We start from the raw sequence: 21,749 nt of genomic DNA on the forward strand, positions 1-21,749 counted from the left end.
TCATGGTGTATCCAGGCCCCCTGGTGGCAAGGACACCAAAGTGCAGGCACATTTATTTTAACCCAACTCTTGACAGCAGTTTCTAATTTGTTGTATAAAGCACTTGCTGTCTCTGATTGTTCAAATGAACAGCCGTAGCAGTCCTCTCCTATGCAGAGCATGCTATCTGCTCGAGACCTGCAAGGTACCCACAGTTGAAGCACAAGCTGACTATCTTAAAGGGCTGCTGCTTTAGCCTGCAGCACAATTGGAAGCGTTTGAAAGAGTATGTTGTAACTATCAGCCCTGACCAGAGGTGTGTGAGCGTGAGAGAGGAGGAGGAGGAGGAAGAGGAGGAGAAGGAGGAGGAGGAGGAGGAGGAGGAGGAGGAGTATAGAAGAATGAATGTGAACGGCTGTGAAAAACAAAGACTTGTGCCGCAAGGGTGTGTGCGAAGATCTAAATGACCGCTAAAAAAAGAACACAGAGGAAACAGAGGTACACGACAACGCAGCTTTAAATCAGTGTATTTATCACAAAATAGTTCCTGCAATATGAACATTGGAGTTGGATTTCTTCAGAAGTGTGTGTGTGTGTGTGTGTGTGTGTGTGTTCGAATTCGAGGGTGTGTGGCCGGCCCGGATGACAAGGAGGTTGATGGACAGTAGTGCAGCGTCGCCTCCTCTGGCTGACAGGCCCTCCTTCACCCTCGGACAGGCCAATCTGTACACACAGCAACACAGACACGGCAGAGCCCGTCTCAGTCACCACACAACCCATTTGTCACGTCAAACAGCCTCAGAGAGACACGGCGGTCAAGTTATTGAGGTGATTGTATCAAAGTGACCCCTATGCAACGCTCATAAATTGCTTGCTATGTTGGGAGGTACTATATCCTTGGTCATTGATAGAATTGAAAGGAGAATGAAAGGACATAGTCGGCTGATAAGTAAAATGTATCATGCCGATAGTGATTCATAGTTTTGGAAACAACGATTTGTCTTACTTGAGTTTAGGAGGGCGTAAAGGCGGCACTCGGCTGCAACTCTGCTTTTTCATCCTTTTCTTTCTCCGTTGTTGCACTCGTTTCCTCAGCGGACGCCTCCTCGGTGGAGGCGTCCGTCTCCGGCCTGTCCTCTGGCTTCTCCGACGGGTCCACCACTGTGGAGCCCCTGCTGGTGTTGCAGCCCATGATTTGTTTCAACCTAAACGTGTGCAGCGTGCTGTTCAGCCGACGGCAGTGTCCGAGGCGTACAGAGCGTTAAAACACCGGTCATCACCTTAAAAACCTGTGAGTGTTGTGGGCTCAGGTGCCTTTGTTCTCCATGGCAACGCTGAGACTTCCTGTTGTGTCGCGTTAGCTGACCTGGCCGTGTGTCGGCTTTGTTTTACGGCCCTTTGTCTGCTGCGTCGTACGGCCTTTTTGCAATTACCTCTAAGCAACACTGGTTGAGAATTAACTCCTGAAGCGTGCGACAGCATGGTTACTGATAAACACGGAAGGGGGTTGTGTGTCAATCACAGGGTTGCCGTGGTTACCAATTTTCCCACAGTGGGATGAGTTTGTTTTCATTCATTCATTCAGGGGGGGGGGGGAGTTTTATCCTTTCAGTGCTGTCAGAGCAGATCAGTATTTACACGTCATAAAACCTCCAGAGACAGAGAAATGAAAGCCGTATAAATGATATAGAAATGATGCTGGTGAGTCGCTTGCCGTTTGGTCACGAGGTAGAGCTGCCCTGCCAAGTGAAGCAGGTTTTCTGACTGCATCGTGTTAGTTATCACGTACAAACAATGAACACTGCAGAGCAGAACGGGACTGTGACGCTAGAATAACAGGGAGATTCAGCACAATCCAAACAGTCTTCGTTGGTCGCATCTGTGATCGTGTCACCACACAAATATCAGTTTTTAATGAATAAGAAAGTTACACAAGGCAAACTGTCAAACATGTTTATTGTTAAATTATTGTCTTTCATTTAACTGATTCAAAAATTGATTGATACATGCAAAGCATTTAAATATAAGAACTGCAATCAAGGATGCCCTTTTTATTATAGCAAGAAAAACCTTGAATCTACAAACAAGTGTTAAAATGAAATGTTGGACACGAGATGTCTTTACTGTTAAGTCCGCTCCGTGTACTCCACGCTCACTGGAAGTCCAAGTTTTCACGTCACACTTGTGTACGTTAAATATTGGATTACGATTGGGTTCCAAGCAAGTTGTGATGTCACAAATCATGCTTGTGCGTACATGTGTCAAACTCTGATTAAATTTAAATAGAACTTTTGTGAAAGTGGCTTCTGTCAAACAACACACACGTCGTTCTGCACAATGAAGCTCAAACGTCCACATGATGTAACAAAGAGAAAAACACCTTCCTGAGTGGAGGGGGGCTTTAATAACATTCCTGCGCCGTTTTTGATTGATGTCCTCTTGAATCAGCTGTGATATTTAGTTTGTAGTAAGCCACGGCTGGAGCTGACGACAGGATGTGAAAAATAGTAATCTGACAGCATTTGTTTTAGTTCTCATGTCAGAACTGTCTGCATATTTCATGGAGCACTGGATAAAGTTTAATGCCGCTCTCATGACACTTTCCCTTTATTTCTGTGATAAGGTGCAGCCAAGTCTCCATGTCTTAGTTTTACAATATATTTAGGATAAAAACACATTAAAAGTGCTTCAGAGTAGCTTACATTGACCACTTAGTATCATCCCCTATTTAATCACAATCTAATCAGTATTAAGTCTCAAAGTATTCATGCAGAATCCAATGGAAATTGTTGGATTTTGTGACGTGTTGGGACAACCAAACATTTGATCCTCACTGAAGTGCCAGTGAATAAAGGGAATATACTCGAATTACATATCAAGTTTACATTGTGTCATCATTTACATAATTTGAAGAATTAAAAGTACAGATCACGCAGCTACGACTAACTTCTTGCGACTGTAATTGCTCATCCGTGTGAGCTCTGAACAGAGCAGACAAGCTTATCCTGCACCAACAGTAGCGGAACTGGTGACATCCTGTCTCGGTCTAACCTTGTATTTATCCACCGAGCATGTCCTGCTTCAAATTCCTACAACAGCGTACAGCACTGAGCAGCAGAGAGTCGCAGGACGTCCACAGTCTTCTCCCACCAACCAGAGCTGCGGGTGAAGTCCTTCGTACCTCTGAGGTCACAAATAGTGCAGAGCAACAACAACAAAAAAAAAACTCAGCCCACGGGACTCGTGAACCGATATTTGTAAAGGGAGACGAATCTCCTCCTTGGTTTTCTTCCAACGCTTCAGATTGTTGGTACCGTTTCAGAAAAGGGATCAGAGCGAGACGTCCCGCTCCTCCGGGCTGCAGGTTAGGTTAGGCCCGTTAACCTGACGAGGTCGGCCCGGGACCGTGTTCCTGCTCATGATGCGGTCGTCCACCACGCTCCGCAGGCGTCTCTGCCAGGCCGACTGATCGTCCAGACGAAGCCTCCTGGCCGGCGGTCCGTCTTCTCCCTCCTCCTCGTCCTCCGTGCCTCGTGATGCCGCATAGCTGCGTCTGTTGGGAGACCTGCCTGTTCTGATCATGTTGTTGATCTCACGCAGACGCTGGGAAAACACACACACAAAAAAAACAACCAAAATGTATACGAATATTCCGCCGTGACGTGATTTAAATTCAAGAATTTGTGTGTCACGAAAGCGTTTACCGCTCAGACAATAGAAATCTAGATTTCACACAAATACAGTTGTTAAAATCTGATCCCATGAAAACGTTTCGAACGCAACGTCCGCAGACCTCAGAGGAGCTCGAGCTGAAGACGTAGACGAGTCCGGATTGATGAGTGGACGCGGTGTTGAGCGGTGAAATGAAGACGGAGTCGCTGCCACGCAGCCGCTGTCTGCGAGGAGACGCCGTCCACTGTCGGGGGTACGGAGACAGAGGGGTGTCTCCCTGGACAAGAGAGGAAATATTAGCGTGTGGTACAACATTTAGCATTTTGTACCGGCTCTTTCTCTTGTTCAGTTTGGTCCCACTCACCCCGGCGGTCAGGGAGAACTGCATGGCAAAGTGCGCCATCTTTGTGGTGTAGATGCGGTTGTAAAAAAAGATGAGGTTGTCCCTCTCCTCCACGCCAGGTCCGAGGTTGTGTGTTGAAGGAGTGTTGGGGGTCAGGGTGGCGTTGCTCTGGCCTCCATTACCTGGAATCAACAATATGATAAATGACCACTTCTCACTGTGGGCTTACTCTTACGACTTATGAGTAATGTGTTGTTATTCCGGTAACTCGATGGGTCAAATGTTTTGGTACTACGTGCCGTTGTTGTGTTGTAACTCTACAGCGACATAAAAACCTAACTCGTAGCTGACGCTGCACATGCTGTGTATTAAAATGCTTTAGCGAGAGCAGCGTGGTGTTTAAACGGGAAGTGGTTTATTCGGCAAACTGGGCACACCACTATATGTGTCACTGCAACAGGAAAGTCACAGCAAGTTTCTCCTCTTACAGTGTTTCCCACACGTTGAGGATTTGCTTGTGGTGGTCGGTGACGCGGAGGGTGATCAGTGTGAAGAGAATCATGCATTTTAGAGGGGGGAGAGTGTAAGCCAGGCTATTTCCTGTAGCTACGATTTACAAATGTCCGCCTAAATGTCGAATTGCCGTGTTCAGGCTGTCGGTGTTCATCACTGGGGCTCCCGCCTCCCCCGAAAGAGAGACGGGACTCGTCAAAAAATAACCAGCACATGACTGGACCGTGTGTAAAATGCCAGAAGACTTTTAATCGGAAATGAGGGCTTTTAATTTGAAACGGAAACCTCGGCATTCGGCCGATCAACGGTTTAACTTTGATCCTTCACTCACTCGCTGACAGACACTTTCTTTATAGTGCTGGCCTCACTGTTGAAGCTCAGCCAAAAATAATTGTAATTTATGTTATTAACCACAGTTATGTACACCCGTTTCATTTCAGCTCCGCGCGAGAGTCTCTGCTGCGTTTTGCTGTCGTTGCCGGCCGCGCTGGTTTCTCTCCTCTCCGAGCGTTTGACAACGAGTGGAGCTCAGCGCACACGCGGAGCGGAGCACAGGAGAGACAGGTGAAGTAGAGCCACAGGAGATTGTCCACCAGTTAACATACTTGTAATATTTCTGCGTGCACGTGAGGTACTTTCTGTTTTTTCTCATGAAGAGCTTCTTACCGTTTCCTTCCACGGGGGGATTCGCCAGGACTCTTTCTGAGATCAGCACCTTCTTGCAGACCTGATGACACAAACAGTCTGCTCAGAAATATTGAACCGATCAATCAAATCTTGCAGAGCGGCACTTTGAGCACTTGTCAGCATGCTAACATGCTTGCAATGACAAAGCTGACGTGCTTGTGTAAAGCAGGCGTAGTGACGACCATGTTCACCATCTGTATGGAGCGTGTTGACATGCCAATCAGCGGTAAACAAAGAGGGCAGCTGGGGCTGATGGGAACGTCATTATTTTTGAAGGTATTTACAATAAGTTGAAATAAGTATGAAAACCAGAGTTGTTACAATTCCTCCTAAAGGGAACATGAACATCTGTATCAAATTAGACAATAGACACTCAGAGTATTATCCCCAGAGCTGCACGATACCACGGCTAAAAACTCAAACTTTTAATGATCCTGAATGCACCAAATCGATTTGAATCATGTGACATAACCGTTAATTATCAGTTACCCTTCAGTAAGATGGAGACATTCTCATATTTGAATGAAGTAAATCTTCCTGAGATGACCGCACTGACTCCAGGTCTGTATGATGACCAGTTTAAGTTTTATCCAAAGTGAATCTGCGGTCAGTTATTTGATCCACATCCGTCATGAGGGCAAGACACACGTGTAGTAGTTAAAAGGCTTAAGGCATGCAGAGGGGCTCCTATATTTCGTTCATTCACATTTACGGTCGTAAAAAAATTTTTTTACAAAAAATAAAACGTACACTGTTGCAGGTTTGTAGCTGCGACTTGTAGCACTTCATTATGAGCTTGAAGGGTATCTCCGGCTTGGTAATCTGTAAAAAAACAAAACAATGCAAACACCATAAATGAACTGATTATGCACTTTATAATGGCTTTAACAACTTATAATATTTCTATTAATACAAAGTCAGTGGTCCCGCAGTCCCATAATATTTCATTGAATAAACTGAAAAAATATGCGACGAGCTCAAGGAAAACACACGGATACAGACTATTCAGGACTATTTTGCAAAATCTTTCATTGCAAATATAATGTAATATAATACAAATCAATCGAAAAATAAAATCAATTCAATCTTCCAGATTAAAATGAAAATATGCCAGATGGTCAAGTTACTGAATTACAAATAAGTGTGTTATATTGGCATGTGTTCTAAGTGCCACAGACTTAACATCAAAATCTCAAACGAGTTGATTTGTGCGGCTTTAAAAATGTATTTTTACTTGGTTGGAGTTGTAAATATTCATGCAGGTGACATTTACTGCACAAGGTCAGCCAGCAACACTGGTCAGATCTGAAGCATTAAACGTGGGTATACATTTGAATTATATAATAGGGAACCAGGTTAATGTTTCAAACTGTTTTCAGTCCTTTTTTTTTTACCTCCTCTTCACCGTATAATAAATAGCCCCTAAACACTTTCAAGGACAACCCTGCACATAGACCACCAACCAATCAACGACTGATCGTCAGAGAGTCCGTTCGCTCTATCGCAGCCCACCTTAGCTATTACGTAGATGGCGCACATGAGCAGCTGGTCGAGGTGACGGCCTGCCATGAGGCCCGTGCGGTGGACCAGGGAGTGCTCGAAGCAGGTCCAGATCTTCAGCCGCAGCTCGTCGCGGACGCCCAGTGCGGAACACAGCTCCCTCAGACGCTTCCCCATCAAGCCGTAGACCTGCAGACAAAACACGGCCGCGCTAAGCGGAGCGGCGGACGCCGCCGTGACGAGGAGTCCCAGGAAACGGAACTGACCTTACGAGCGAACAGATGGAGGGAGCTGCTTCCGGAGCGCTGCTGGTCTGTGATGGCAGAAAGGGCTGAACTGACATCCGCTATCACGGTACACGCCGATCGGTTTTGTAGTCAAGGATTTTTATCGTAAAAAGAGCTTTCGGTGCCTCGTACCTCGTGGAAGGTGGTGGTCCGGCTGCGCGGCTGCTCCCGTCGGACCTTCGAGCTGCGTCGGAGGCATCGCCTGCGGTTTGACACAAAGCCATCATCAGAACTGGTGCGCCAAGAAATACGGAAGTGATTTTAATGTTTCGATAAAGAGCCGTTGAGGAGCAACTCCGAGGGCAAGACCAAGAGTTTTAGTGAGTTATTGCCGACTTGTTGGCAGGTGGGCAGACGGCCCTCGTTGGCTCTGATGTCCTCCCACAGCGGCGAGTCGCTGGTCCAGGCCGAGCTCTCCAAAATATTGTGTTCCACTTGAGCGAGGTGTGCGAACCCAGAACGAGGCAGCCCCGCCCCGACCCGCAGCACCGCCTCGATCACCTGTCAGAACACAACAACGCCACCCTCAAAGTGAAAAGGGAACAGGGATGTCACAGATTCAAAAAAAACAAAAAACAACACAGTCCAGATGTTAAACTATCTGCAGAAGATGCACATATTTTTGCACACTTATTCCAAGTCTGGGAAACGCACCTTACAGAAGTGGTACGGCGCCACTTTGAAGATCTGAAGGAGCAGAGGGAAGTCACACGGCAGACGGTTGGAGGTTCTGGTGATCTCCAGACAGCAGGGCACGAGGCAGCGCTGGAAAAGCTCGTTCTTCAAGATGCCCTGCTTTAGACACATCCATAACATGAGCACCAGGTGCTTTACTTCAAAAGCTAAAATATGAGAAAAGTTTTGTTTGTTTCGATAAAGGCTCGAGAAGCAAATGTACCAGTGTGACCAAAACTATCGGCAATTCCGCGTGTGGCCACAGGAGGGCAGCGCACTCACCGAGATGTCACTGAGGCCCAGCCTTTCCTTCTCCTCAATGCAGATGCTCTCCAAGATGGAGTAATACCACGCCCCGGCCTCACAGCAGCACTTTGCTGCCAACTCTGTGAACAATATCGCACGGACGCCGCGTGTCAGCAACACGGGCTCTACTCCAGACTCCGAGAGGCCATTACAAGTCAGACTGCTCTCTAATCGTGCGGGGATGCCGGATAATGTGATGACCGTGCCATCATTAAAAAAAAAAAAAAATCTGCGCAGGTCAATCATTGACTTTGTTAGTTTACCTTTGGTTCCCTCGTTTCCTTGGTGGTGCTGCAGAAAAATGTGCAGCAGATGTCTCAGTTTTGTTTTAACGGCTTCAGTCGGATCGCTTGAGCAGGCCCTGATCAGAGGAACCGGGGGGGGGGGAGGGAATTAGGAGAAGGCAAGAAAATGGTCATCTGTCAGGAGATACAAATCTCAAATGAAAATAAAAGCAGCCCTTTCTACGACCGGGCGTGTCCGATGTGCGATACCGGCAGAGAGACCCCGCTGCGGTTCATCAGCGATCCTGCTTTGCGAGCCTCGGCCCGCGCCGACCAGCTGCTCGCGAGGCCTCGCCTCCCAAACACGGCCTCCGCGCGGGGCGAGTAATGCGTCGCTAACCTGAACACGGCGAGCAGATGGCCGCTGGGGCCGAACCCCGGCCTTCCCGCGTTGCCCCGAGGCGCGGTTGCCATGGTGACCTCCTCACTCGCACAGGTTGAGAGTCAGCGCGGGCACCAAGCGGGCACCTAAACGTGGAGAAGGACCGTTAGAGACGACCTTCAGAGGGCCGGACCAGAACAGAGCGCTGTACGTCAGTCAGCCACGAAGCCCCTCACGGCTTTTAATTCCTGATTGGTCCTGAGCTTTCGTAAGAAACTGGACATCGTGGAAACGGTCACATGCCGCACTTCTTAATGACACCGTTAGAAACATGGGCGCGGTGTTGCCCGTTAACTTCTGGAGGGGCTTTAAAGAATACTCGGGACGGTTTGGAAAACACACCGAGTTGCTTTTTTGTTTTGCTGACAGTTCAATATGAATATGATCTCTACGAAGCTGCTGCCGTTTAGCACAGTGACCGGCGGCAATCGGCTCGCGTAGAAAAGTAAACACGTTGCGTAAAATAAGGTCAAAAAGTGCTAAAACCGTAGGTATATTTTTTGAATGCTGGACGGACTTCGGCTTGTTTCCACTCTAACCAGCTCCTCACCCGCCAGTCACATTAAACTCTCAGTGAGAAGGTGAATAACCTTGGTGAGTTTGTGTGGTGTTTATTATTTCTGGCAGGACAGCATTATTCCCTCCTCCTCTTCTCCTCGCATGTCATTTTACTCGGCGGGCAGCTGTGATCAGTCACTCCTGTCACAAAGGCCTCGGCGCCATAGACTCCCATTCAACTGGAACTCGAGGCTTCAGGACGTCGTTCGCAAGCCGACGGGTGACGTCGCTGTCGTTTGCTGCTTTCTGAGGCGGTTCAGTGGGTCTGATAATGGTCTTCGACTTTGGCAGTCTGCCGTTGCCCCAGCTGATTGCCGTTGTTGTAAGTATTAGTATTGTGTACCTTCAATCAGGGTTTTTAGAGGCTGGATGTATTTTTTTGGAAGGCTTACAGTTGATGTTAAACGCTTAGTTATGGTGGTTAAGATAAGAGTACAGGAATGCAGCATGTTAATGAATGTACTCACAAAAAGAGCCATACAAACGTGTGTGTGTGTGTGTGTGTGTGTGTGTGTGTGTGCGCGTGCGTGTGTGTGTGTGTGTCCGTGCGTGTGCTGTCCAGACTGAATGGGACTCTAATCATTCCCATGTGCTGTTTATGGTCATGGAGTCGGTGTGCAGTGACAACATGTGACGACAGGATACAGATCTAGAAGGAACGATGATTTGGTTCCAACATCAGGTCGGTTCATCTCTCTAACGCCACCTGTTCATGGAGCCATGATGAGCTCATCATGTCTTCCACCGACGACACGCAAACTCAGGGATCCTTAGTTCTTGATTCTGACTTTTTTTTTGTTGAATATAAAGATAGTTGCTTCATCTGACTAAATTTAGATGGTTTTCATGTGTTTATGAAAGTGTGTTTGCGGTCATTGCTGCAGCTGAATGAGTGAACTCAGGAGAGCGAACCGTCAGATCCACATTCGCAGGCTACTTACGTTGAAGCAGCAGCCGTCTCTTCCGCTTCTCGTCCAACAACGAGACGAGTCCTTTAACTCAAATGATAAAAGGAGCTTTCGCTTCTCTTCACTTACTCCGAATGCTGAAATGACGACAGTGAACAACTTATTTAAACGTCAACTCTCAAGTTTGACACATTTCCAACTTCTCCAGCTAAGAGAGACAAAGAGGAATTAAAGAGCATCGTCATCGTCATGTACGCAGTTCCTCATTCATATGAATCATAGTGGCCTGTTGTACTCAGCAGGAACCTCCAGACCATAAACGACACCCGACAACGAAGCAGTGGAAGTTACACGAAAGTCTGTCGACAGCAGAAATCTACTCAGATCTGTGGTCGCTCATCATTCTTCATTTTCTCCTCCTTTTGTCTTTTATTCCAGCGTGTTGAACGAGAGCGACGTTCTTTATCAGGTCATCCAGCTGCGACGTGTTTGTCTGGTGGGTTTTTGTTTTGGCTGGAAACTTTAAGTGTTTCAATCACACCCATTTCCTGTTTCCTCCGTGACAGAAGTTCAATGGAAACAGGCTGCTCGCTCTGTGTTTCACTTTGACACGTGCGGCGCTTTAAATGGTATTTAACTGGAGACCAGTGTTGTTCATCAATCAGACATCGTTGTTCAGCGCGTTGAGGCCTCGCTGAGAAAGACCTATTTAAAAAGTGTGTGCGCGTGTGTGTGTGTGTGCGTGTGTGTCCGTGTCCCCTGCAGCTCGTACAGAAGCAGATGATGACTTCAAACCGTCAGCTGACTTTGAATGCAGTTTGTCAGTCATGTCCTCTCAAACAGAACCCATAAAACAGCTTTAAAGTGGACTCACCGGTATCTGTTGCTCTTTGAGGGGCAGTTTTGGGTGAATTTCTCCACTGAGGCTCGATGTGTGAATCCCCTCTGTATGTTGTGTGTGTGTGTGTGTGTGTGTGTGTGTGTGTGTGTGTGTGTGTGTGTGTGTGTGTGTGTGTGTGTGTGTGTGTGTGTGTGTCGTCCGTCCTGCAGCAGCTCTCGACCTGAAGGCTGAGGAAGTTCAGCCGGCAGCAGACAAGTCCAGACTTGTCGTCAAGAGTTTGAGCCTCTGCTGCTGCTGCTGCTGCTGCTGATCGTAGCAACCAAACAAGAGCAGTGAGCGCCACCTACAGGAGGAGCGCCGGCCCTGCAGCAGAGAGCCGAAACCTGCCGCCCCGTGACAGAGCAGAAGGTCAAATGGAGCTTTTCTTCCGCGAGCGGTCTCATTCTTTATCAATTCAAAACGACCAATACAAAGTGCATGTTGTGTATTCATATGCATGCGCGTTTAAGATTTCGCGGACATTTGAAGAAAGATTTATGCCGTACTTCTGCACCGCATGCTGCGTTACAGACGCTCTAATACACGCTGACGAGACTCGTGGTGCTCCCGTTTGAATGGTTATGATATCATCCAAGTAAATATGCATTCAAAATCACGTAGAAACAGACAGAAATGACTAAACCTAATCCAGAACCCAGGATTAACACCTTCACTCTGTTGCCGTAGTTCAGGAGAGTCCAGACTATTTCCTGATACTCTGGAACACGCGTTTCACGATCATTTCCTGACACCGTTGACATCTTGTCAAAGGTCGCCGGGCAAAAGCAAAGAGTCAAAGGCACACTTCATTGATAGTCAGAAGAATATGTTTAATAAAAATAATTAAACCTCAATTTCCTCTATAGAACTTCATAGAAAGTAATCCAATAAATTACAAATGACTCTTAAGACGCTTTTTTTTTTTTTTTTTCCTGCACTACATGAAGAATTATTTTGGACTACACAGACCACAACTTGCAAATATTACAACTGTCCAATGAAAAAAAAAGAAAAGAAAAGGAAAGGAAAAGACAAAAACTGAGCAGGGTGACATTTAGGATATTATCAAGCTTGCAAGAAAAAGTTTCAAAACTCATGATGCTAGTTTTGTCATCTCAGTGATTACATTGTATGGAACTGAAACCTCCCGGTACAGCAGTAGTGTGTTTTGACGTTCCTCTTGCATATTGGTCATCGTTTGTGTGTTTGATGCAGATTTCTTTTACAGTGTAAAAAAAAAAAAATTAAATTAAAAAAAAAAAAAAAGTCTTTTTCCCATTTGTGTCCCATTTGAGAGGCTCAGCAGTCATCAATCCGTCGCTGTGGGGCAACTAAAGGTCATGAGATCAGTCACCTACAGGATGACGTAGCGGTGGCTGGGTGTTTGCATAAGGGCACTACGAGTTTAAAGAGAGCACGGGTGCAGATATACAAAATGAGGGTGGCGTGTTTAAGTTCGTTGCTCAGACATAGAAAAATACCGTACTGTTAGTAATAGTAATACAAAAAAAAAAAAAAAAAAAAAAAAAAAAAAAAATGGAAAAAGCAATCGCATTGCAAGCAAACCCATGACGAGGTCTATAAAGAACAGGCATACAAGAAAACCACTTTAAAGCAACGTTAGAAGTCAGACGTGGGCTCAGAGCGACTGAACCCGAGAGAGAGAGAGAGAGAGAGAGAGAGAGAGCCGATGCTACAGCTACACTGAAGAACCAAACAGTTAACGCAGCGTCGGCCCGAAAGGAAAGTCTCCTCCGTGTATCTAACAGTCCGCTGTGCAACAGCAGTCCTAGAGCGAGCACTGTCGTGCCAGAGAGCGTTACAAAAAGGTACTTCGGCTCGGGTGAACTCCAGTGTGTTTGTGTTTGTGTGTGTGTGTCCTGGTTGCGGTCGTTAAAAATGGACATGTGCAGGGACGCCGGGACCAAAATGCGCGCCGAGCCACCGACGCGAGCGGTCGAACGAGAGCGCGAGGTACGGCGGGGATAAGGGCACTTCTACATCTAGCCGAGGCTCCGCTTGAAAGTCGGCAGAACGGGGGTTGAGGACGAAGCGACGCGAGACGACGCCCGCGGGACTCCCCAGCTGCTTTGATCCGAGCCCTTCCTCCGGAGACGAGGACGCCGGCTACAATCTTAAAGAGAGAGCCTGAACTATTTTGTGCTTCTGTCACATCAACGCAGGCTGTCGTCTCGGGGGGGGGGGGGCCCTTTAATCTCCTCCATATTTCTACTGTCAGCAGGTACAAAAAAACAAAACAACAACAACAAAAAACACTTGCTCCTTCAAACATTCAGACTGGAAAGCTGTAGATACCAGGTGAGAGGAAGCAAAACAACACAGTGGAAGTTCTCAGTAGAAAAAACAAAACAAAAAGGCCTCGGACAGACGTTCCAGCAGAGACGGGGGAGGAGGTGTGTGTGTGTGGGGGGGGGGGGGCGTCGTGTACGTGGTGTACGTGGACAGCAACAGAACGCACCCATGCACATGTACATTTGCACAGTGAAGCATATCCATTCAGCAAAAAAGTTGAGGTAAAGATGCAGATACGCCGGGGCTGCAGGAATAATATACATCCTCCACCACAGCTCTGTCAGGACCAGGGGGGGAGGGAGGGGGAGGGAGAGGGAGGGTGGGGGTTTGTTGTTTTTTTTGGCACATGGTAAAAAGGTTGTTTTCTTTCCCCACAACTCCAGGAGCTTTTTTTTCTCTCTCCCCCACCCCGTTTTATTTTAGGATGTGCAAGTGAAGGTGTACGCCTGCTGGGCAGCTTAAAGTGCGCCTCCAACGTGCTGTGGCGCGTTTGTAAGGTGACGGTGAAGAAGATCAGACCGCAGATAACTCGCGTACGATTGGAGAACTAATACTGGAACAGATTTCCCCTCAAATAGATTAAAGAAAGAAAGAAAGAAAGAAAAAAAAAAAACAACCAAAGTTTCAGGTGATTGTGTTTCTGGACAGACCGAGGTGAACGGTGACGGGCGGGTGAGGCGGGGCGGGGCGGGGCGGGTGAGGCGGTGCGAGTCGTGCACCGGGGTGGAAACATGGCAGACAGAGAATCTACAGCTTCAGTGACATTCATTAGCTGCCCAAGTTATTGCTGACATATCCAACGTATGATCTGCAAAGCATAAGTGTCAAGGAACCTGGAAAAGTACTGAGTATATACAAGTGTTTGTCAATCCCCACCCCCCCCCCACCCGCCTGCTCACCCCTCCCGCCCCCCACCCCACCCCACCCACAATCAAAATATATTAATAGTACAGCTCAACGAGCATGTTTGATGTAGTTTCACTTTTTTAATAAAATTAATCCTGACATAATTACAATAATGCCTTTTTTGTTGCAATTGTACATAATCGCGTGGTACAAGTTCACAGAGTTCAGAAATCTACTAAAGTCTGACATGCAAAATGTCTCAAAACAAGACTGTACCTTGTGAACAAACATCGACATTTTATTTCAGTTTGTTTTTTTTCTCCTGTTTTTTGAAGGTTTTCTCGTCTTTATTACACAACACTGTAGTTAGTTCTTGTATTTACACGTAAAGAAATCGCAACGTAAGTGCTGGAAAAAAATCCATATATATGTGAATATATGTATACATTTCTAGGCGATACATAAATAAATTTATAATTATATATTCGTAGGATCAGTCCTCGTCACTGGAGTCTGAATCGTCTGAGGATGAGGAAGAGCTCCCAGACTCTGATGAAGATGACTCGGCTTTCCCTGAACCGTCAGGACCACTGTTCTCCTTTTGTTCTGCGGATTCCTCCTCCTCCTCTTCGTCATCCAACGCCTGGTCCTCGTCCTCGTCCTCCTCCTCCTCCTCCTCGCCGTCCTTCTCCGCCTGTGGCTGCTCCGTCCGCTGCGGCGATGACCGGGAGGCTGCGGGCGGAGGAGGCGGAGGAGGCGGAGCGGCGGGCGGGAGGGCGGGGTCAGTGTTTGAGCTCTGCGGCTGTGCGGCAGACACAGGAAGGTTAAGGCCTGGAGTGAGAAGCATCCCTGGGTAAAGCATACTGGAGAGTAACAAGGGGTTAAGAGACAGTGGGTGACCGGAGGCTGCGGAGGCAGCTGAAGCACTTTGTGTGGCGGTGGCAGAGGAAGCGGAGCTGGAAGTGGAGGAAGGAGTCGTGTTCGAGCCCTCTGTCCTTTCTCCTTTGGTGTCTGAGGTGTGGGGGGGGGCTTTAGAGGCAGACGGCTCTCCCGCTCCGACGCCGGCGGCGGCGGCGGCGGCTCCCTTCGTCTTCTCGTCGGAGCCGCCGGCGCCTTCCTGAGCGGGCTTCCCGAGCAAGCTGCTCATGCCGAGCAGGTTCGGCAATCCGGCCATACCGGACAGCATCATGGGAAACATGGCGGCCAAGTTACTCGCGGCCAGGTTGCCGGCGTCGGACGGCAGCCCCATCAGGCCCGCGGTGAGCTGCAGGGACTGTAAACTCTGCAGGTTTTGCTGGAAGGCCTGCAGACTGGTGAGGTCCATCCCGGAGAGGAGGCCGTTGGCCAGCAGGGGGTTCAGGCCCAGAGCCGAGGCCGCCGGGTTCGGTGCCGCCGTCGCCGCCGCCGCCTTGGCCAGAGGGTTCTTGGGTCGACGTCCGCGCCGGCTCACTTCCTCGGGAACGATGGGTCCCGTCAGGATCCTGTCAAACATGCTCTCTGGGAGGTAACCCTGGATACGGCACGGGACAGGCACGCAGCGTGAGCACAGCACAGACCGACGTAGTTCTATTACAGATAACGGTGCGCGTAAACATCCGGTTTACCAAGTAAACCGAGCTACATCTGACGTGGTCGAACACAACAGCTCTGAAACTAAGCCGACTTCCAGGAAGGTTACGATGTTCCGTTTTTGTTACAACTTTGTTGTCTTCTCTCTCTGATAGAAACGGAGTGGACAAAACATTAGAAACCCCTGTCGGTATAACACTTCACACAAACTGCAGTCGCTGGAAGGGTTTAAATAAACGCTCTAAACCAGGTTCCAATCGTCATCAACGTAGGTTTTAGTGAGCCGTACCCGATAAACAGGAGCTAACTGAATCTCAAGCGGTCTTCCTCGACGTGACACGGTTCCAGTTTGACTCACCGACTGTTTCACCACGTCGGCCCATTCGGGCGGGACTCCGTACTCGGGGTTCTCCTGAAGGAAGCGGCACAGATCTTTGAGAGGAGGAGCGAAAGCTCCGCCGACCTGCAGGAGGAAATACAGGCAGCGTGAACGCAACGGAGGAGACATGAATCTTCCACAGTTCTGCTTCTCGGCCACTATGCGGGGAAAAGTGCGAACGGTTGCATCACCACTTCCTTTACAGCGTCGATAAGCCGGAAGTACTTCCTGAACGTCGTCAGTCGGAGATGTTCAATTCCAGTTTGTGAATATGTCGTCGCGATCCAAAGCCACGTGCAGACGCAGACACAAACCCACCTTGCGTGCGTTTCTCCTGTTGATGATCTGAACTCGTTCCTCTCCCGTCAGACTGTTGACGTCGATCTTGTTGGGGTTCCTGCAGCGATGCCTCTTCTGCTTCGGCCGACCGTCCTGGAAGTGGAACTGCATTTGCATCTTATTTACCCCCTGAACACAAGATGGAGAGACGGCAGTGTCAAAAGAAAACGGCGAACTTGCTTATTCACTTGTTTTAACGAGTTGCTGCTTTTAGTTTAAGCGGTGAGCTCCTGCAGGAATTCAAATGTTAGCATCTGGTGGTTGCAACCACTTAAAACTTGACCCCGATGGTTGAATTTATTTGACTGGTGCTTTCTGTACCAGCTGTAAACATCCACATAGAGTATGTTTCCATAAAATCTTCTTTTCCCCCAGACCAGAACGTGTTGCCCTGGGAAGGAAGGAGGTAGAAAACAGGACTCACGGGGATGAAGGCTCCCGTGTCTGCCACGAAGCCCGGGTGCTCTTTCAGCCACTGTTCCAGGTCTTTCCTCCGGGGGGCGTCGTCCCCGGCGAGCCGCGTGCCGTCTTTGAGGTTGATAACGGGGACCCTGCTCTCGGTGTCCGCAGGGACCTGGCCGGAGCCCTGGCTGAAGCCCGGCACGGCCGCAGCCATGCCCACCTGGCCGATACCCCCCCACCCGGGAGGCACCTGGAGACACACGAGCGCAGAATAATGTTTAACGTCACAACTCGCTTTATAAAAACTAATCAGAGACGTGCTGCTTACCAATTTAGCGTTGGAATTTGTTTTTTTTGTTTTTTTTACAAAAAACAGAACATTTGTTTTTCTTTTTCTGATTTCTAGGTTCACACCAACACTTGGGAATATTGTCACCAAAACAAACCACTGCTTACCTGATCGGGAACAGCAGGGACTCGACTCCTGTTCATGAAGAGCAGGTCCATCCCCTCCACGTTCTTCCTCCTCCCTCTTCGCCTCTTCACCACCGGCTGGCCGTCCACTGCTCCGTTCAACCTCATCTGACCGGTGAGACCTGAAGGAACTGGAGGAGAAGCAGCCCGTTAGCTGGGAGCCGCTGCGTTGTACTTCCGGAGTTTGTCTTAAACTGCGGGCACATCTTTCTGGTTTTATTATTTCCATATCTGTTTAAACAAAGCCAATAGGCTTTCAAAAGATGACCGGTGTCTGTGCGTCCTACTCCTGCTATCCAACTTGTGCTTTGCCGCCATCTAGTGGTGGTAAAAGGAAAACATGATGGGCCCCTTATGAGCGGATAAGTGCACACCCACAGGTCCGGAGGTAACGGCTGCATCTGTATAAACCCACCAGTCTGGAAGCTGCACTGAGGCTTGGTGATGTCGGCGAGGCCCGTGTCCGAGGCACTCTGCAGCTCGTGGAGCCGGGCCAGGTACTGCTGCTGCGCCTGGGGGCCTTCCTCCGTCTCCAGGGGCCTCTTCAGAGGTAGACCCTGCTTCTGGAAGGTCAACTTCAGACCTCCTTCCTGCTACAGACAGACACGACAGTGTGAGACTGGGCTAGGAAAACAGCTGTGGGGCAAACATACAGAATTATAAAGAAGGAGAAAAGGTTAGACCTGCTCTCTCTCTGAGACTTTCACTGTCGTTACACAAGGAAGTACTCTCTCTGACTATCATGTATGGATTTACTGATCACACAGGAAATGTTTTCATAGCTCGTCTGCTATACCAGGCTCTATATATATATATATATACATACATATATACACACACACACACGTGATCGATGTTTTTAAGTGTTGTAAATTAGATTTATCTCAATAAATTAAGATTATCTCACAATAACAGCAAATACTGGTGAGGGATTGTGTTGTTAGTATTACGGGGACACATGGACACACAGTGGGTAGTGCTGAGCAGGGCAGTGGGTAAAGTCTATTCATAGTTTGGACTGGAGTTGGAAGGCAAGCCAAAGAGATAGCTGCTGTCAGCATATTTTTAAAAAGTAAGGAGCAGCAGGTGTTTGAGGATCTGGTGACGGGAAAAGAACGTTAGGTTTGGAAAAAAAAAACTGATCCTTATCAAAAAAAGCAAGCACGAAAGCAAGGAATAAATAGAAGCAAATCCGAAGCCTGTCAAGTTAATAGCCACGTTGCCTTGAAGCATATTAGAGAACACCCACAACAGAGGTCTCCATTTCAATCAGATTATTAGCAGGACCCCTTCAGTCTAGAGAGGCTTCAAACTGAACCTTATTATATTCTCGTGACTGAATGATTTGTGCTCATGTAATCACAGCCTGAGAGACCAATTCAAATTGAGTGTGTGGGAAAAGAGAGGAAGGCTGCTATTAAATTAATCTCTCCTCCTGCCAGGCAGTCAAAACCGCTAATCATCCCCAAAGGAAAGCAGGAAGAAAAACCAGAGAAACATGCTGAACGCGGCAGCTAGCACCGGTCAGGGCAGCAGAAGAGGTAGGGGGTCCTACGGTTAGGGCGAAGCGGAGGGAGGAGGGGAGGAAGGGAGAAATCAACATACATCGTTGAGTTTTACTGAGAACTCCTTGTTTTCTGCAACATGCTTGGTCACCTTTGACCCCTGTGGCGAGGCAGAGGGGTCCTCGCATAGGCTGTTGGCGTTGTCCAGCAGCTTGGTGGTGTAGAAGGAGGTCACGGCGCCTCCAGGCTCGTAGACCCGACGTGTTCCCGGCCACTTGCCCTTCAGCACTGCTTGGCAGATGCTGTCCAGGCGGTTGATGATCACTCGATCCTTCAAAAAAAAAAAAAAAAAAACACACAAAAAAACAAGCGTACAGAAGATCTCAGTCTAATTTCCCGACTGCCCACAATTTACATATCGATTTGTTTTCATGTTCCAATACTTATACTCACTAAAACTCATTCTGAACAGCTACAGGGACACTGTGATTGACTGCTTTGGTGTAGTAATGTTTAAATCGGTGGCTGGATGTAGAGGATGGAGAGTAATTCACCTTTGGCCAGTAGGATGCCGCGAGCATGTACCCTCCTCCCTGGAAAGGTTGAGAGGAGGAGTTGTTGTTGTTGGTGATGCCGTTCTCAGCCACGTGGGTGTCTTGCGTTTCATCCTGTGTCGTGATCAGAGACGCCACGCTGTCCTCGTCAAAGCCCTTCACAGTTGTTGCTGCAGGCACTGAGGACCGGACGGGACACGGTGACAAACCTTTAGCTTTATTCTCGGATAAAAACAAACAGGACTCGTTCAGAAGTCGGAGATCCAAATCAACAAGACTCACCTTTCTTCTTCCTTTCCTCTCCTTCACTTTCACTGTCATCGGAGGAAGACGAGGAGGAGGAGGAGGATGACGAAGAGCCAGAGGAGCAAGATGATGACGAGGACGAGGAGCTTGATCCGGAATGTGATGAGGAAGCGGAGGAAGATGAGGAGGAGGAAGAGGAGCGTGACGAAGAGCTTGAGGAGGAGCCGTCGGAGTCGGACACGGAGCCGTGCCTGGCCTCCCTGCGGCCCCTCTTGCTGGCCTTCTTGGGTTTCCTCTCTGACGAGTTGGGTGTGAGGGGTTTGGTTCGCGCCGCCACCATCTGCCTCTCATTCTCCTTCACCACTGAAACCGGCTTCTCCTCCAGACCTGTGGGAGTAGCTGGTGCTCGAGAGGGGCTCCAACTCTCTCCCCGCCTTTCCTTGCCCTCCTCCCCCTCTGAGGCTGGTTCCACTTTGGGCACGAGCCCACAGGGATCAGCGTCTCTCTGGGTGGGCGGGGGCGGCGGAGAGCCTGTCGGCACTGAGCCGGCAGCCTGGAGCTGAGGGTGTAGCAGAGGGGTGGATGTACGCGATTGCTGCTGAGAGGCTTTTGTTTGGCTGTAGTTGCGTTGGGCAGCCATGAAGCTGAGCTCCGGGTCCCTCAGGATGTGGTAATCGGTGCGGCTGACGCCGTGCTTCGCGGCACCGATTAGCAGGTCGCGGTCGTGAGCGCCGGCCTCCCACCACACGGGTAAGTCAGAGCTCATCTGACACAGCGGCAGGCGCTCGTAGAGAAACTGATGTCGAAGGACCTGTTCCCTCACCTGGCGGAGCAACTCCACCCTGTACAGTGTGCGCGACGCTCGCTCCTCTGTGATGGGCTGGATGGTCAGAGACGGGTCCACCGCCGAGTCTGGAACAGAGACGAAGCAGCGGGCGTGACGAAGTGAAGGCTTCGCTACAGGTACGACCCAAAGACGTTGTTCCTGCCTGCAGCTAAAACATCCCTGTTTGTCTTTCCACGAATGATTAACCTCATCAGCCCTCCCTCTGCCTCAGTGCTGCTGAGCCGGCCTGTTTACCAAAGTGCTGCTGACCTTTCTGCCAAATAAAAGCATGCAGCCAGGAAGGAGTGTGACACATTCTACATGATAAAATGGTTTCACATTTAATTGTTTGTGAAGTTTAAAAAAAAAAAAAAAAAAAAGCAATTACTCAGGCAACATTTCTGGTTGTGGTCAAGAGACTCTCCGGGCAACCGCTCAAAGTCAAAATGCAGTTCAACAGCGTAACGGAATACAAAGCGGTAATTTGTCTGCATGTGTGTGTTCATGTGCGAATAAGAAAAGTAGACTTCTGACCTCCCTCTTTGGGCGGCAGCCGACACACCCGTCGGCACATGGCAGTGAAAGCGCACAGGTATTTCTGCAGGCTCTCGTCAGTCTTCTTGTGCAGCCGAGCCATGGCTCTGAACTTGGTCCAGTCGAACCGGCCGAGGTTCGGGTCGAACACGACACCGAAGGTGGAGACGACGCGGTAGAAGTCAGCCTCTTCCCGCCTGGTCCATCTGGAGAAAATAATAATGCAAAAATATATCAATACATATTCTTGCTTTCACAAGGATTTATGGATCTCGGATGTTTTAATCAGCCATCATAGATCGGATCTGCAGTCTGACCTTTGTTGACGTTCAATTTTAGCAGCCATCTTGGGGTTGAGGGTGTCGTTGAGTGTGGCGGGCAGCGGGCAGAGCGGAGCAGACAGTATCATGGTCTGCTGGGACTGAGACTGGGACTGGGACTGAGATTGGGATTGGGACTGGGACTGAGATTGGGACTGGGACTGAGATTGGGACTGGGACTGGTGGATGTGCAGGATCTGCCGACTCTTGGTGTAGCGCTGAGAGGCTGTGATTAGACGCCTCAGTCTGGCTGTCAACACTGAGGGGGAGGGCCAGTAGGCAGATTCACCTTCTGTCACTGGAGCTGCATCTGGAAGTTGTTACACAGTAGAACAAAGAAGATTAAGATTCCAAAATGATTTCTATTTTGTCATGAAATTAACGGGAAAATGTGTTGCTACTTCTTCTGCCTGTAGGAAGCCTGTGCTTATAATCATCCTGATAATTCTTCTGCGGATTACGAACATC

At 48.7% G+C, this 21,749-nt stretch overlaps 2 protein-coding genes across 6 annotated transcripts in view; both read right to left on the bottom strand.

Moving 5' to 3' along the window:
• Window positions 1-1,924: 1,924 nt before the first annotated feature.
• LOC138213272 (retinoblastoma-like protein 2) lies at window positions 1,925-11,201 on the bottom strand. Of its 3 annotated transcripts, none has more exons than XM_069174283.1 (14): window positions 10,969-11,201; window positions 8,587-8,714; window positions 8,226-8,323; window positions 7,939-8,042; window positions 7,636-7,776; window positions 7,318-7,482; window positions 7,114-7,183; window positions 6,961-7,007; window positions 6,707-6,883; window positions 5,945-6,016; window positions 5,174-5,234; window positions 4,016-4,176; window positions 3,773-3,928; window positions 1,925-3,582 (listed from the first exon to the last, which is right to left on the bottom strand). In XM_069174283.1, the coding sequence occupies exons 2-14, from the start codon at window positions 8,658-8,660 to the stop codon at window positions 3,310-3,312; spliced, it is 1,599 nt and encodes a 532-aa protein (XP_069030384.1). In that variant the 5' UTR covers window positions 8,661-8,714; window positions 10,969-11,201; the 3' UTR covers window positions 1,925-3,309. The 3 variants fall into 3 exon arrangements, with proteins under 3 accessions (XP_069030384.1, XP_069030385.1, XP_069030383.1); XM_069174284.1 differs by lacking the exon at window positions 10,969-11,201 and adding an exon at window positions 10,128-10,625 and having other exon boundaries at window positions 7,636-7,773; XM_069174282.1 differs by lacking the exon at window positions 10,969-11,201 and adding an exon at window positions 10,128-10,625.
• Window positions 11,202-14,253: 3,052 nt separating this feature from the next.
• The window catches only part of chd9 (chromodomain helicase DNA binding protein 9), a 68,139-nt gene continuing 60,643 nt past the window's right edge, over window positions 14,254-21,749 (bottom strand). For 2 of the 3 annotated variants that reach the window (XM_069174279.1, XM_069174281.1), the window contains 11 exons: window positions 21,279-21,591; window positions 20,962-21,167; window positions 19,638-20,513; window positions 19,356-19,534; window positions 18,902-19,132; window positions 17,712-17,889; window positions 17,279-17,427; window positions 16,845-17,072; window positions 16,400-16,549; window positions 16,061-16,165; window positions 14,254-15,643 (listed from right to left, as the gene is read on the bottom strand). In XM_069174279.1, coding sequence (XP_069030380.1) covers window positions 14,627-15,643; window positions 16,061-16,165; window positions 16,400-16,549; window positions 16,845-17,072; window positions 17,279-17,427; window positions 17,712-17,889; window positions 18,902-19,132; window positions 19,356-19,534; window positions 19,638-20,513; window positions 20,962-21,167; window positions 21,279-21,591 — 3,632 coding nt within the window. In that variant the 3' untranslated portion in view covers window positions 14,254-14,626. The remainder of the gene's footprint in view (window positions 15,644-16,060; window positions 16,166-16,399; window positions 16,550-16,844; window positions 17,073-17,278; window positions 17,428-17,711; window positions 17,890-18,901; window positions 19,133-19,355; window positions 19,535-19,637; window positions 20,514-20,961; window positions 21,168-21,278; window positions 21,592-21,749) is intronic. The other variant, XM_069174280.1, reaches the window with a different exon arrangement.

Source organism: Embiotoca jacksoni, unplaced genomic scaffold (assembly GCF_022577435.1).
Source record: "Embiotoca jacksoni isolate LCO1_2020_lvr unplaced genomic scaffold, fEmbJac1.0.p SCAF_6, whole genome shotgun sequence".
Taxonomy (NCBI): domain Eukaryota; kingdom Metazoa; phylum Chordata; class Actinopteri; family Embiotocidae; genus Embiotoca; species Embiotoca jacksoni.